The sequence below is a fragment of the Schistocerca nitens genome, chromosome 2 (assembly GCF_023898315.1).
Source record: "Schistocerca nitens isolate TAMUIC-IGC-003100 chromosome 2, iqSchNite1.1, whole genome shotgun sequence".
Taxonomy (NCBI): Eukaryota; Metazoa; Arthropoda; class Insecta; order Orthoptera; family Acrididae; genus Schistocerca; species Schistocerca nitens.
This window is the reverse complement of record NC_064615.1, coordinates 239,653,760-239,668,679: the sequence shown is the minus strand read 5'-3', so window position 1 is coordinate 239,668,679 and position 14,920 is coordinate 239,653,760. Positions and strand designations below refer to the sequence as shown.

Below are 14,920 nucleotides of genomic sequence, written 5' to 3'. Positions count from 1 at the left end.
TCTGAATATAATACGCTCAATATTGCACACAAAAATGCAACGCCACCTACCGTGCTGATTTAAGAATGTAAATTTTCCAGGCCCCCACTTGAATGCAAACACAAAAACTCATTCAAGTCGATCCAGCCGTTTAGTTGCAGTATGGATAAATAACCTAGTTACCGACTGCAGCGCCATCTGCCGGGCTGATTTGCGAATCTAAACTATCCAGGGCGCCACCCAAACGCATACAAAAAAATTCATTCAAATCAGTCCAGCCGTTTAGGAGGAGTTCAGTGACATACACACGTACAGTAGAATTATATATATATATATATATATATATATATATATATATATATATATATATATATATATATATATATAAAGATGTATATGGTAATCGTGCACAGAGACTATCTCGTATGAATTATAGTTTATGTTTTTTAATAGAAGATCGATGTTCTGTTTGTATCATTAACTGAAATAACTGTAACTGGTGAAAAGGGCTTCGCCTGAAAGTAGTAAAAAAAAAAATCATACCGCATTGTCAGTCGGCGAAGATTATTTACACTGCGGGGTAAAGCTTATCCAACATTTGTAGCATGACTGTGGAAACTCAGTATGCAACTAAACTAAAGAATACACTTACAAAATACCAAAAACTAGTAAATAATGTGAAGCGTTAGAGTATAGGATTCTGACGTCTTCTACATTCTACTAATCTGCGTTGGAGCAAGCACACTTGTTTGCGAATGTGTGTGGTGGGCGCGCGCGCGCAAGAAGGGAGGGGGGGGGGGAGTGGGAGGGAGGGAGGGAGAGAGAGAGAATCTAATAGATAGGCCAACACTGATTGCAGAGACCAATCAGTAGCCGTATTTGGTATTTTTCAGATAACCTCTTGAGAAACCAGTGTCGCAGAGGTGTTCCTGTGTATGACGGTACCGGAAAGCTACGGGCTGGCAAGGGGAGTACCACACTGTGTGTGTGTGTGGAGCAGGTTTGGCCAAGTGCGCGCTGCCTTCCCAGAAGCAGCCAGTTGGCGTGCGTGCTGCGGCTGCTGCTACATAAGCGGCTCCTTCCTGCTCGCGCCGTCAGTTCCCTCCAGACATGAGCAGAGGAGTGCTGGCTGTTCTGCTTTGCGCCGTGGCGCTTGCCGCAGCCGGCAGGGGCAGGACAAAGGGGGCGTCGACGTTAGCGTCGGAATTTCCCGAGGTGCAGACGCCACTGGGGCGCCTGAGGGGAAGCGTGCTGCAGTCCCTGGACGGGCGAACGATATACTCGTTCCGAGGAGTGCGTTACGCGCAGCCTCCGACTGGTGATCTACGCTTCAAGGTACGCCAGTAGCTGAGCTTAGGTTGTGATGGTATCAACCGAATAAAAATAATCGATTTAGTTGGTTGCTGGACAACAATCAATACATTTGACTGTTGGAAAACAATCGACTCATTCGGTTTGTATTCCACGTATCGATGTTGAATTATTTAGTCATTCTTTCGAGTAAAACTAGTGTATGAGAAGAACTGAATGAGAACAGCGGATTCAGTTGTTTATAGTTTGAACTTGGCATATTCAGTTCTAAGCGGAAACAATTGATTGTTTTTACAAGGGGACTTCGCGACAATCGGTTTTTTGTAATTTTTAATATGTATGGAACTGTAGATGAAATTCACAGCTCAGATATCAATCATTAAAGCAGTTCGATGCGACTGTCAAAAATTCTCGATAAAATCGACATCGATTTTCTCCGGCTTTAATTCACTAAAGGTAGGCCTATTTTTGGTGGGCGTCGTGGTTCTATCAGTAGCACACGAGACTAGTAATCGCTGGCTTAAATATTGCTATGGTCATTATTCTTTCTCATTTTCTTTCCATTCGAACAACTACGACATTTAAATAAAAAATTCATCAAATATACAATAATTAACACATAATTTTTATGAAAAATGCATGCGTCTTATTTCTAATTTCACATAACTCACGAAATTCCAGTTTTCATTGTAAATATGAGTTCTTAATTACGAATCTTTTTATAAAAGATTGTTAATAAAATAATATATATAGGTAGTGTATGTAAAGGACACTATTTTGATCCAGCAGGTGCTAAGTACTAAGACACAAAGAAATTACAGACACTGGTTGCTTGTGGGCATTGATTTAAATCAATGTGGAGGGTTGAAAATTTGAGCCAGATGGGGATTCGAACAACGACCAAGATCTGCTTACTAGGCAGATGCACAACCACTGTATCATGACACAGTGGTCAGGGCAACTGCAAGCACTGCCCTAACATACCACCCACACCCCCCAGACACAAATTCTCAACAGATTCACACACTACGAATGTAGTGGCCCTTCCTTTCAGTACTTGAGGCATTTCATCAATTCCCATTAGAGTTTGAACCTGGTGCACATCCGCAATGAAGAGATCATTGTCCGACCAAAATCATCACAGCAAACTTGAACATATTTGCACAGTTACTATTTTTAAAATAGTTCTACGTTTTCGTCTTCTTCACACTCAAAATATCTTTGTATAACTGACAATTAGTTTTGTTAGGAGCACCAGTGCAAACTTTCCACAGAAGGAGCAAGCGTGAAGGATATTTAGGCCTACTTCTTTGATGCTATGTGTATTTCGTAAAAAATGACACAAAGTCCTTGAAACGTTTGAAGGTATTAAGTGTAGGGTACTCGAGGATGGAGATAAGTTTGTGGATGCTGCAGTGAGATGCTCCTCATTTAGCTCGATAAAATGTACTCTGATTGATGGGCTGCTAGGTGCAGCTGGCTAAAGCATGGAGTGTGAACTGGCTGCAGAGTAGTCAGGCACAGGGCTAAAAACTTGTGGGGCTGAGGGATACCAGCAGAGGCACATAACTCGCAGACACAAGGTAGTGCCTTGATGGCAGTACACAGTTTTCACCACTGCTTACACCTGTGGCAGGGAGGCTGGCATTGCAGAGTACTGTGGTGGCTGATGGAGGCATTTGAAAACAACCCGGCTTTTGTTTGATCTTCAGTGAAAGTGTTGTTATCAGGCAGTAACTGTGGCAACCCGTGCTACACAACTGGCTGACATCTCGGAGATGACATGGCATTCGATGGGAGGAGGTGCACCGGGGTTGGGGACGGGGGCCTTGGAATGGTTGGTGTGACAACAGAGTACTGGACCCAGGGAACATTGGCTGAAGGCAGGTGGCTCAGATGCAGATGTGACAGGTGGCTCAGATGAGAACATGTAAGAACAAGCCTGAAAAATCTGCAGACAGGTTGGCTGTGGGTGGGCCAGCTGCAGGCAGGCTGTCTGTGAGCCAGTGGGTGTGCAGGTGTGCCAGGGTGGGGGAGGATGAAGGGACTGTTAGATGTGCCATTTGCAGAGGAGCCAATTGCGGATGTGCTGAATGGTGACCGTGCACACTCCCTAGGGTGCACAAGTCCCAAGATAGATCAGGGTAATCACCTTCTATAAGATTTCTTTACTGTTCGGTGAAATATTGGCAATTTCATTTTATTTCCAATTGGTCTTTGCCAAGTATGTTTCCTATTCGTTTTCTTCAGGAACAAAGCGGTACAAACAAATTATGTTGGTTGCTCTTCTAAGCAAATTCTGCTAATGTGTGATCTCTGTCATTGCTTACCGTCATTCCCACTGAAGAATTATTCTTTAGCTTTTGCCCTACTTCTGTATTAAGAAAATCTCCCATCAGCATCTTATAATATGACTTTTAGTCATTTACTAGTTTCTGTAGCTGCTCATAAGGTATTCTACCTCCTCATCATCGTATGAGCACATTGGTACTTAGCCACCATGTGACAAATGGTTCAAATGGCTCTGAGCACTATGGGACTCAACTTCTGAGGTCATCAGTCCCCTAGAACTTAGAACTACTTAAATCTAACTAACCTAAGGACATCACACACATCCATGCCCGAGGCAGGATTTGAACCTGCGACCGTAGCGGTCGCGCGGTTCCAGACTGTAGTGCCTAGAACTGCTCGGCCACCCCAGCCGGCCCACCATGTGACATCTTTCCCTTATTTTTAAAACAAGTTTCGCTGTTCTGTTTGAGATTCTTTAAACATATGTGAAATTATTTTTAATTTTCTTATTTATTACAAAGCCTTTGCTTGGATTTCCTCTCTGTTGTTTCTCCGTAATAGAAAATCATTTGTTGGTTCTATTTAGTCTTTATTTTTTGCCTAACTTCTGATATATGTACTATATTCTATTTGACATTGACTCCTCTTCCAACTCCACTAGCCTGTATTCGAATCCTTACGTTCTGCAATTATTATTTATTATCACATGACGACTGGAGTATGCTAAACAACTACTTACAACAAATATATATGGTAGACCACTTGCTGACAAAAGACAAAGGTCTCGAGTTCGAGTCTCAGTCTGGCACAAAGTTTTAATCTGTCAGAATGTTTCAACAAGTATAACAAGTATGTACATTTCTGGACAGATGCATGCAATCTAAAGTTTGTAATGGGTTCATAGCCCAAAGTTAGTAATGGGTGCATAGCCCTAAGCCCAGCTTTAAAATTCAATCAGAAGCTTCTGCAAATAAACTGTGAAAGTCTTACACTGTCCCTCTGAATGCTCTGAAGGAACATTCAAATGTTATGTGATGTACTGTTTGCTGCTCTTCACTGCTGTCACATTTCCATCACAATTGGTGCAGCAATGCTTCATATATGCTGTGGTCAGTTCTGATCCTATTCATTATGCACCAGTTTCATTGGGGTAGATGAAAACCTGCTGATTGCTCCCTGGGAGTTTCAATTCGTCGGTGATGCTTCAAGGAAGTTTCCTTCTGCCACTGATTATTCCAGGCATCTTGCAAGTTGAAATGTCTGTGCTACAAGCTGATTGCTGTGCACCACAATGGTTTTATAGACTTCAGTTGTTGGGTTTCTGATAATGAAAGTTCTGAATGAACTGGTAATTCTGGGTTGTTTTTTATTCTTATCCACATGTTCAGCAATGATGGTTGTCTTCTTATGAATGGTTTTGGAATATTACCAAGAATTGGTCACCAGTGTGTGTTTGTGGGACAAGTACACCCTGTGATGTGGTGCATTGCTTGTGTCTTACTATTTTCTGGGATCACTGTTTAGCCAGACGAAACAGCAGTATTCTGCAACTTAGTATGAAAGAGCTAAGGCTGATGATCTGAGGATTGTTTCACTGTCACCCCGGGTGATTCACGTTAACTTCTGGAGCTTATTATTCTGAGTTTTGATTTCATAGTCCTGAGATGAATTTTGTATGTCTAAGACATGTGTAGGATCATATTTAGATATTTTGGAGTGTTGAAATATTGAAGAGTCTTGTAAGGGACTCTTGCTGTGGTGTGAGGCAATCTGTTTGGGTGGAAATGAAGAACACATATCTTATGCTGCAATCACAATGTAGACACTTTTATTGTGAAAAAAAAAGTGTCTAGTCTGTGATTGCAGTGTATGAAATGAGTTCTTCATTTCCATTGGAGAGGCTGTTCAGAGCGAGTTATTTTTAAAGTATTCACCCAACATCTCCGGGTCTGTTGTTAGTGTTCTATCAGCCTCCATAAAGCTTTGATCCTGAGTCAACAAAGCAATATCATTGATGTAAATAAATTTCCTGGACTTCATTCATGGAAGATTGTATGTAAACAAATAAAAAGGAATTGGGCCAAAACACCTAGTAAGATACCATCATTTTGTAAACTCTACTTTTAGAATTCTCTGAGGAACCTGCAACTGAGGAAATTTTGCCAGTTACAGTGGTAAGTTTCTGACATAGAATGACACTGAATTTGTTAGGAGTCTGTCATGTAGGATGGTATCATAGGCTGCAGTTAGATCTAAGAAGATCATCATGTTTATCTTCTGCTTCTCAAAGCTGTTTTTGATATGAGCTGCTATTGTTAGCACCTGTTGGTCACATCTTCTTCCTGACCTAAGCCCAGCTAGCTCTAAAGGGACATGTTTGTTGATGTCTGAGCAGATTAGGGCGAGTCTCTGCAGGGGCTTGAACATGACACTAAGGAGAGCAATCTTCAACTTTTGAGGAATCTTTGGTAAGTCTGTCTAAAATGATTCCTCTGTGGTCTCTGAGTGAGCAAAGATACCGAAAGAGGTCCTTCTAAGGACCCTCAAGTTCTGCAGTTTATTGTCCCCAAAGCAATTGTTTCATTTTGCCCAACTTCATGTTGCAATACTCACAATATTGCTTCACCAGGGGCAGTATATTAATCTACCAGGAGCTAGCAAGTGGCAGTATCAGATGAAATTTGCAAGTGAGGAATACAGGAGGAGGAGGAGCAGTGGCTTTTTTCTGAAGTGGCTGTTTTCCTCCTGAAACACAAATTTAAAGTAATCTGGAAATAATTACCATATTATCAGTTTGAGTAGATTAGCACTAGTCATATATTTATCATTAGTATACTTTACAGAAGTTGACAGTGGTGCCTGTTAATGTATAACTTGATTCATTTGGCAACCCTGAAGGCTCTCTCTCATGATGGGATTTATGGAACATGATGTCTGAAGGAATGAATGTCGCAGGCTTTCAGGTAACCCAGTACATGGTACACTAGTCTGCCAAGCCTTGAAGGGTTTTAGGAGAACATTTGAAACTTTGCAGGGTTATAGAATTATTCCCACACCAGTCTCAAGTGATTGTAACCCTAAGTGACTTGAATCTAGTGACCAGTACATGTGATGACAATGTGACAGCAGGCCTCCAAGTCTTGAGCTGATATTGCCATTTGGTGGTCGGTCAGTCTCTGCATGGCACGACTTGTAAATAATTCAGTACCACAGGGTTGCATAAATTGATCTAACAGACTGTCTGCAATGCCAGTTGGTAATAATTTAGTATTTCATGTCCCAGATCACCCAGGCACAGTTGCTTCATATTTAATTTCAGATATGGAGATACTAGAAGGCTTCAGATAGATTATATAATGGTAAGACAGAGATTTGGGAACCAGGTTTTAAATTGTAAGACATTTCCAGGGGCAGGTGTGGGCTCTGACCACAATCTATTGGTTATGAACTGTAGATTAAAACTGAAGAAACTGCAAAAAGGTGGGAATTTAAGGAGATGGAATCTGGAATAAACTGAAAGAACCAGAGGTTGTACAGAGTTTCAGGGAGAGCATAAGGGAACAATTGACAGGAATGGGAAGCTTTGAGGAATGAAATAGTGAAGGCAGCAGAGGATCAAGTAGGTAAAAAGATGAGGGCTAGTAGAAATCCTTGGGTAACAGAATAGATACTGAATTTAATTGATGAAAGGAGAAAATACAAAAATGCAGTAAGTGAAGCAGGCAAAAAGGAATACAAACGTCTCAAAAATGAGATCGACAGGAAGTGTAAAATGGCTAAGCAGGGATGGCTAGAGGACAAATGTAAAGATGTAGAGGCTTATCACATGAGGGGTAAGATAGATACTGCCTACAGGAAAATTAAGGAGACCTTTGGAGAAAAGAGAACCACTTGCATGAATATCAAGAGCTCACATGGAAACCCAGTTCTAAGCAAAGAAGGGAAAGCAGAAAGGTGGAAGGAGTGTATAGAGGGTCTATACAGGGGTGATGTTCTTGAGGACAATATTATGGAAATGGAAGAGGATGTAGATGAAGATGAAATGGGAGATATGATACTACATGAAGAGTTTGACAGAGCACTGAAAGACCTAAGTCGAAACAAGGCCCCGGAAGTAGACAACATTCCATTAGAACTACTGACAGCCTTGGGAGAGCCAGTCCTGACAAAACTCTACCACTGGTGAGCAAGATGTATGAGACAGGCGAAATTCCCTCAGACTTCAAGAAGCATATAATAATTCCAATCCCAAAGAAAGCAGGTGTTGACAGATGTGAAAATTACCAAACTATCAGTTTAATAAGTCACAGCTGCAAAATACTAACGCGAATTCTTTACAGACGAATGGAAAAACTGGTAGAAGCCAACCTCGGGGAAGATCAGTTTGGATTCCATAGAAATGTTGGAACACGTGAGGCAATACTGACCTTACGACTTATCTTAGAAGAAAGATTAAGGAAAGGCAAACCTACGTTTCTAGCATTAGTAGACTTTGCGAAAGCTTTTGACAATGTTGACTGGAATACTCTCTTTCAAATTCTGAAGGTGGCAGGGGTAAAATACAGGGAATGAAAGGTTATTTACAATTTGTACAGAAACCAGATGGCAGTTATAAGAGTCGAGGGACATGAAAGGGAAGCAGTGGTTGGGAAGGGAGTGAGACAGGGTTGTAGCCTCTCCCCGATGCTATTCAATCTGTATATTGAGTAAGCAGTAAAGGAAACAAAAGAAAAGTACGGAGTAGGTATTAAAATCCATGGAGAAGAAATAAAAACTTTGAGGTTCGCCGATGACACTGTAATTCTGTCAGAGACAGCGAAGGTCTTGGAAGAGCAGTTGAACGGAATGGACAGTGTCTTAAAAGGAGGGTATAAGATGAACATCAACAAAAGCAAAACGAGGATAATGGAATGTAGTTGAATTAAGTCGGGTGATGCTGAGGGAATTAGATTAGGAAATGAGACACTTAAAGTAGTAAAGGAGTTTTGCTATTTAGAGAGCAAAATAACTGATGATGGTCGAAGTAGAGAGGATATAAAATGTAGACTGGCAATGACAAGGAAAGCGTTTCTGAAGAGGAGAAATTTGTTAACATCGAGTATTGATGTAAGTGTCAGGAAGTCATTTCTGAAAGTATTTGTATGGAGTGTAGCCATGTATGGAAGTGAAACATGGATGATAAGTAGTTTAGACAAGAAGAGAATAGAAGCTTTCGAAATGTGGTGCTACACTAGAATGCTGAAGATTAGATGGGTAGATTGCATAACTAATGAGGAGGTATATAATAGAATTGGGGAGAAGAGGAGTTTGTGGCACAACTTGACTAGAAGAAGGGATCCGTTGGTAGGACATGTTCTGCGGCATCAAGGGATCACCAATTTAGTACTGGAGGGCAGCGTGGAGAGTAAAAATTGTAGAGGGAGACCAAGAGATGAATACACTAAGCAGATTCAGAAGGATGTAGGCTGCAGTAGGTACTGGGAGATCAAGAAGCTTGCACAGGATAGAGTAGCATGGAGAGCTGCATCAAACCAGTCTCAGGACTGAAGACCACAACAACATGGAGTTTCTGTAATTAATATGGTATAAAAGTTTTGCCTGCTCAGGATTCTTTGCTTTTATCAATCTGAATGAAATTGAGAATACATAAATGTGTTTTTGTTTTATTTTCCTCTCTTTTTCATGGAGCTTTCTGTGTACTAAATAACAGCATGATCCATTTCATAATCTGGCATAATGCATGGGATAATAATGTACACACGATCCCATGCTACATCTAAAAATGTATGAGAAAATCTTATATTAATATTTTTCATTTAATAATAGTTGAACATAATTCCTGAATAAACTTTTCAAGGTCAGCCTGTTTAGATGACTAAAAGGACAGCTTTAGTAACCAGGTCATAACAGAATTATGCCTTTTAAATCTTCATAAAGTTTCATACATTTTAAACAACTAGTTACAACAATTTGTTGTATCTGACATAACCTTGAGGACAAAACTGGTATAATTAAACAAATAGTAAAGCATGTAAGATATAGCTAAAGAGAAATTCAGCAGCATTGGAACAGTAACAGATACATTTCACTGTGATTTTCAGAGACAATGTGTAAGCTAATGAAAATTTCCAGTTTTAATATTATTAACATGTTTATAATTATATATATATTTCAGCACAGTGGACTGTCAGATTTAAACTAAAAGGTTCTTAGAGTTTATTCTGTAAATTTTCACTGCTTTCACCTCTAGTTATCATTTGTTAATATGAAAGACACCAATTTGTGCCATTCCTTGGAGTTCACATTAAACTGTCAATCCCCTTATATCTGGGTGTATAAATCATTCAAAGGTTGGAGGAAGGCAAAACATACCACCTCAAACAGGACTGTGCCCTAGTAAAGCTGTGTGGTGGTCAAACAAACCTTCAGATTTCTCCCACTCTCTGTCTCATTCTTTCATTTTTAGGCATCAATATCTAATCTTCTATACGTCTGTCAAATATCTTCAACAAGTCAGAGGTAGAGTAGTTCATTTAACTCTCACACTAAAAACCAAAACAACCATGATTTTTTTGTCATTTTATGACAGCCATGATTCCTACATTTGTTAAAAATAATTTTAATTTGTAAACATAATCGTATTTGAATTCATACATCACTGATTGTATCATTTGGTCCTCTTTAGAAATTAATAACACTAAACAGATAAAACATAGACAAGCAAAATAAAGGTTGAGGATAATTTATCACATTTATCTGAATTTTCAGCCTCCAGTGCCACTGAACCCATGGGATGGTGTAACAGATGCCACAAAGGATGGAGCAAGATGTCCTGAGAGAGAGAACACCAATGAAACCTCTGAAGACTGTTTGTTTCTCAACGTATACACAACAAAGGTAAGTAAAACCATGTCTATGATAGAAATTTCTACCTGCTGTAGAAAATATGTAACACTAACACGTTAAAGAAAGTTTTTGTTGCAACATGTTTCATTAATTCAGATGCCAACATTGAACCACTAATTCCATAATGATGGACACCTGTCTCCATTATAGGATATGTTCCGATAAATGTTGGTCTACGTATTGAACTAACACCAACTGCTATCACAGGACCAGTGAAGCTGGACACAAAAACATTCAGCATTCGGAGCTAGAAGGTTTTTCATAACCTCAGAAAGGCAGCCAGTAAGAAAAAGAAAGTAAAAAGAAAGATGTGTATGAGATGCATACATGAAAAACTTACTGAAACCTTAGGTTATGGGGGCTGAAGAAAAATGAACTTCAAACACCTTTTCTGTACCTCATATTACTCCTAACCCAGCAATTTGAATGCCATTTCATACCATAAACTAACTTTATTTATTGTCGGTGACTATTTCATCCACCTTTTGTGTCAATCAGAGGAGTATCAATGGGTGTGACAGACAGGCTGGTCAGAAACAGTCTGAAAATCTTGTAGGGTGTTTCACAGGAGGTTGTGCTGAGAAAAAATTGTTAAGACAAAAATTTAATACTTGTGGCATTTTAGAATTATTTAGCATTGTAGTTAGCCAATCACACCATTACATGCACAAATTCTAGTGGTCTGCCAGAGACAGTGTCGCCAAACATGTTCGTTGTTTAGTTCCCACAGCCGAAGAAGAGAGTGGAATTGGACATAATAATGATTGAACCTGAGGCAAAGACTGAACAGCCTTGTGTGCTATCATCTATGCTACGAGAACAACTGACACTAGTAGTATGCGGCAGGCTGCTTGAATTTGTGCACACAGTGACCTGATTGGCTAACTTGAATGCTAAATAACTCAGAAATGTTACAATGTTTTGATAGTTTTCTTAACAATTATTTCTCAGAAAAACCTCTCCTGCAATATCCTTAAAAGTTTTTGGGACTGATGCTGATCGCCCTGTATTTTCCTGCTGGGGTTATGTGGGCTCTGATCTAATTACTCACCTGACTAGTTCCTCATGTAACTTATATCTCCAATTTTGAGCAAACTTTTAGTATTTAAATATTAAATGGCTTATGCAAATTGTATTGCTTTTAGCTGTTGTTTCAGGGGTAAGATTTTTTCTTGTATGGAATGACAGCTGATTGTACTTCCATTACTGTTTCTTTCACTTTTCAAACTGCAGTGATAGTTGGTTGTATTTTCATTCAGATGGAAGTAAATAATGCAACACTTCTGAAGACTGATTTAAATATGATGCTGAGAGATTTAATGGGCATAATCACAACTATAGTTGAAAGCACGTGACTCGCATATGAATTTTGCACAGTGTACAGACATAAGTCATAGTCACAAAATCTTTAATAGTGCTTCTACAATACGCTTAGTAATAAGCTTGTTTTGCAGGCTGCATAATCTTTTGATCATTGTTACATTTTCCAAGAAAATATTCTTCATGGTTATAATGAAAATAAAAGTATGATCAGTTTAGCACAGCTTATGTTAAATAAAGGAAATGGTTATAACTATACAGTCTGTTTGTATTTCATAATAATTAATGTAGACACACAGAAATGACATTCATTAATGTATACACCTTTTTATAATTCCAGTTGCCAGACAGTACTGGAAACCCAAAGAGACCAGTAATGATCTTCCTGCATCCTGGTGCCTTCTATCTATTTAGAGGAACAAGTGACCTTTTTGGCCCTCAGTACCTCTTGGATGAGGATATAGTTCTTGTGACTCTCAACTACAGGCTTGGGGCTTTAGGTAAGCTGTCCCCAGGAACAGCATATTCTCCTGTAACTAAGTGTAAAAAACAGCGCGCGCACACACACACACACACACACACACACACACACACACACACACACAGAAATATATATATGAGAGAGAGAGAGTTTCAAAGGAACCATCCCGGCATTTGCCTGAAGTGATTTAGGGAAGTCATGGAAAACCTAAATCATGATGGCCGGCGCAGGTTTGAACTGTTGTCCTCCCGAATGGAAGTCCAGTATGCTAACCACTGCACTACCTTGCTCAGTAGGTAAGTGGGCTTTTCTGGATTACACTGTCATCCAAGAAGATGGCTGCCTGAAAAGTGCACCACGTCATGGTTGCAGGCCAGTGGGGGCACTGTTATGTTTTGGGCGCCATTCACTTGCGCTTCCACGGGACCTGTGCTAGTAATAAAAAGGCACCATGACAGCTGTGGACTGCCTGAACATTATTGTGCACCACCTGCAGCATCCCTTCCTGCTTGATGTCCTCCCAAAGTGCGATGGCATCTTAAAGCAGGATAAACGATCATGTCACAAGACCAGAATCATGCTCCAGTGATTTGAGGGGCATGACAGTAAACTCACATTGACATACATGAAATGTATGCACAGTTGCAAATATCATTAGCTGTATAATGGAATGACACAATGAAATTTTGTGCTGGACTAGGACTTAAACCCAGATTTCCCACATATTGGATGGTCGCCACACCAATTGGGCAATCCGAGCACTATTCATGGGCAGACCCAAACTTCCATATGTTGTCAGCCATGTGTCTACAACCTGTACTCACAGGCACTGCAATATTGTATCACGTTGATGTCTTGGCCACCAAGTTTGTCTGTTATGAACCCATTGGAACATATCCAGGACATTATTGGGCAACAGCTCCTTGCCTACAAACCAGCAGCCCTTAATTTACAGAAGTGATTTGTGTGTAGATATCTGGTTCCACTTCTCCTGAAACCTACCAATCCAGGTCATGCTGAATCCCAGCTGTAACAATATTATGAAAAGGACAGTTGCTACTCACTGTATAATAAGGGCTTTAGCTGCCAGAGACAGTGATCTCTCTCTCGCGCGCGCATATGTGTGTGTGTGTGTGTGTGTGTTTTTGTCTATTTTCAATGCAGACCTTTTTTTGACAGCTCACTTTCCCACAGTCTTTTTATTGTGCCTATCTGCGACTCAGCATCTCCTCTACACCGTGACCAGCAACTATGCTTTTCACAATATTATTACATTCCATCCTAGATGTTACAATCACTGCTGTATTGCATTAAAGAAAAAGCAAATGGATATTCACAATCATAAAACCCTTAGTTTAGTACCACAGCTCTGTCACGCATTAGCTTCACAATGAATATTGGTAAGTCTGCTCACCATCTACTGTTCCAGACTTCACTCTAATATACTTTTTCCAAAATGGCAAGAGACTTCAACACTGTTAGCATGATTATAAATGCATAATTTGCGAAATATGTAAATTCTCAATCTCAGCTCAGGCTCCTCTTATAAATCAGTCTGCTACACTTAACTGACCTTACAGTTTCTGAATTACCTAATGACCAGACCTGAGAAACACACAATTATTTTATTTTACTATTTTAAATTGTAAACATTTTTTGGCTCGTTGCTTCTATACAGAAGCCCATAGTTTTTTAGTACTACTAAAAACATTGATTTATGCATGTAGAAGCATTAGGGAATGTATTCAGTATTAACTTATCATGCATAACCATTCTGCAAACTGGTTTGACCTGCCACCTGCAGAACTTACTATGGATCACTGTATGTATTCTGGATTTTCAATCATTAAGGTAATTTAAACATGCTCCTGCACGTAAGAGTGAATTTTGATGATGTGTGTGTTTCTAATAGTATGGACAGAAAACAGAAACAAATGATTCACGTATTACTGGAAAATTCTTCGTGGGACTTAAGGTGCAGAAGAAGTATTATGTAAACAGTGGCTTTATGTTACACAGCTTGCATCTTAGTTTTCATGTGCAAAATCCCACATGAATGCTTAATATAATTTACTCTCATTTTTATAACCTTATCGCTACAGTCCAAGGTAGATAAACATGTTTTGTATCAGAAAGTATATCAAGTACATGCACTGAAATACTAGAGAAATGTTAAGCAAAATTATGAATGTTAACTATGTTAAGCATTCTACTCCTGTATCTACAGGGTGTTACAAAAAGGTACGGCCAAACTTTCAGGAAACATTCCTCACACACAAATAAAGAAAAGATATTATGTGGACATGTGTCCGGAAACGCTTAATTTCCATGTTAGAGCTCATTTTAGTTTGTTCTTCCACCTACGCTCAATGGAGCGTGTTATCATGATTTCAAACGGGTTACTCTACCTGTGCAGCTCCTGCACATTTCAGTTGAAGTGTTCGTACGCTTCTCAACAACAGATTCGGTGACCGATGGATTGGTAGAGGCGGACCAATTCCATGGCCTCCACGCTCTCCTGACCTCAACCCTCTTGACTTTCATTTATGGGGGCATTTGAAAGCTCTTGTCTGCACAACCCCGGTACCAAATGTAGAGACTCTTCGTGCTCGTATTGTGGACAGCTGTGAT

The 14,920-nt window shown here is 39.8% G+C and overlaps 1 protein-coding gene across 2 annotated transcripts in view; it reads left to right on the top strand.

The window, feature by feature from the left end:
• Positions 1–973: 973 nt before the first annotated feature.
• Positions 974–14,920, top strand: part of LOC126235953 (esterase E4-like) — a 294,714-nt gene continuing 280,767 nt past the window's right edge. Inside the window, exons 1-3 of one of the 2 annotated variants that reach the window (XM_049944928.1) lie at positions 974–1,314; positions 10,351–10,479; positions 12,149–12,308. In XM_049944928.1, the coding sequence (XP_049800885.1) occupies positions 1,090–1,314; positions 10,351–10,479; positions 12,149–12,308 (514 nt within the window). In that variant the 5' untranslated portion in view covers positions 974–1,089. The remainder of the gene's footprint in view (positions 1,315–10,350; positions 10,480–12,148; positions 12,309–14,920) is intronic. The other variant, XM_049944927.1, reaches the window with a different exon arrangement.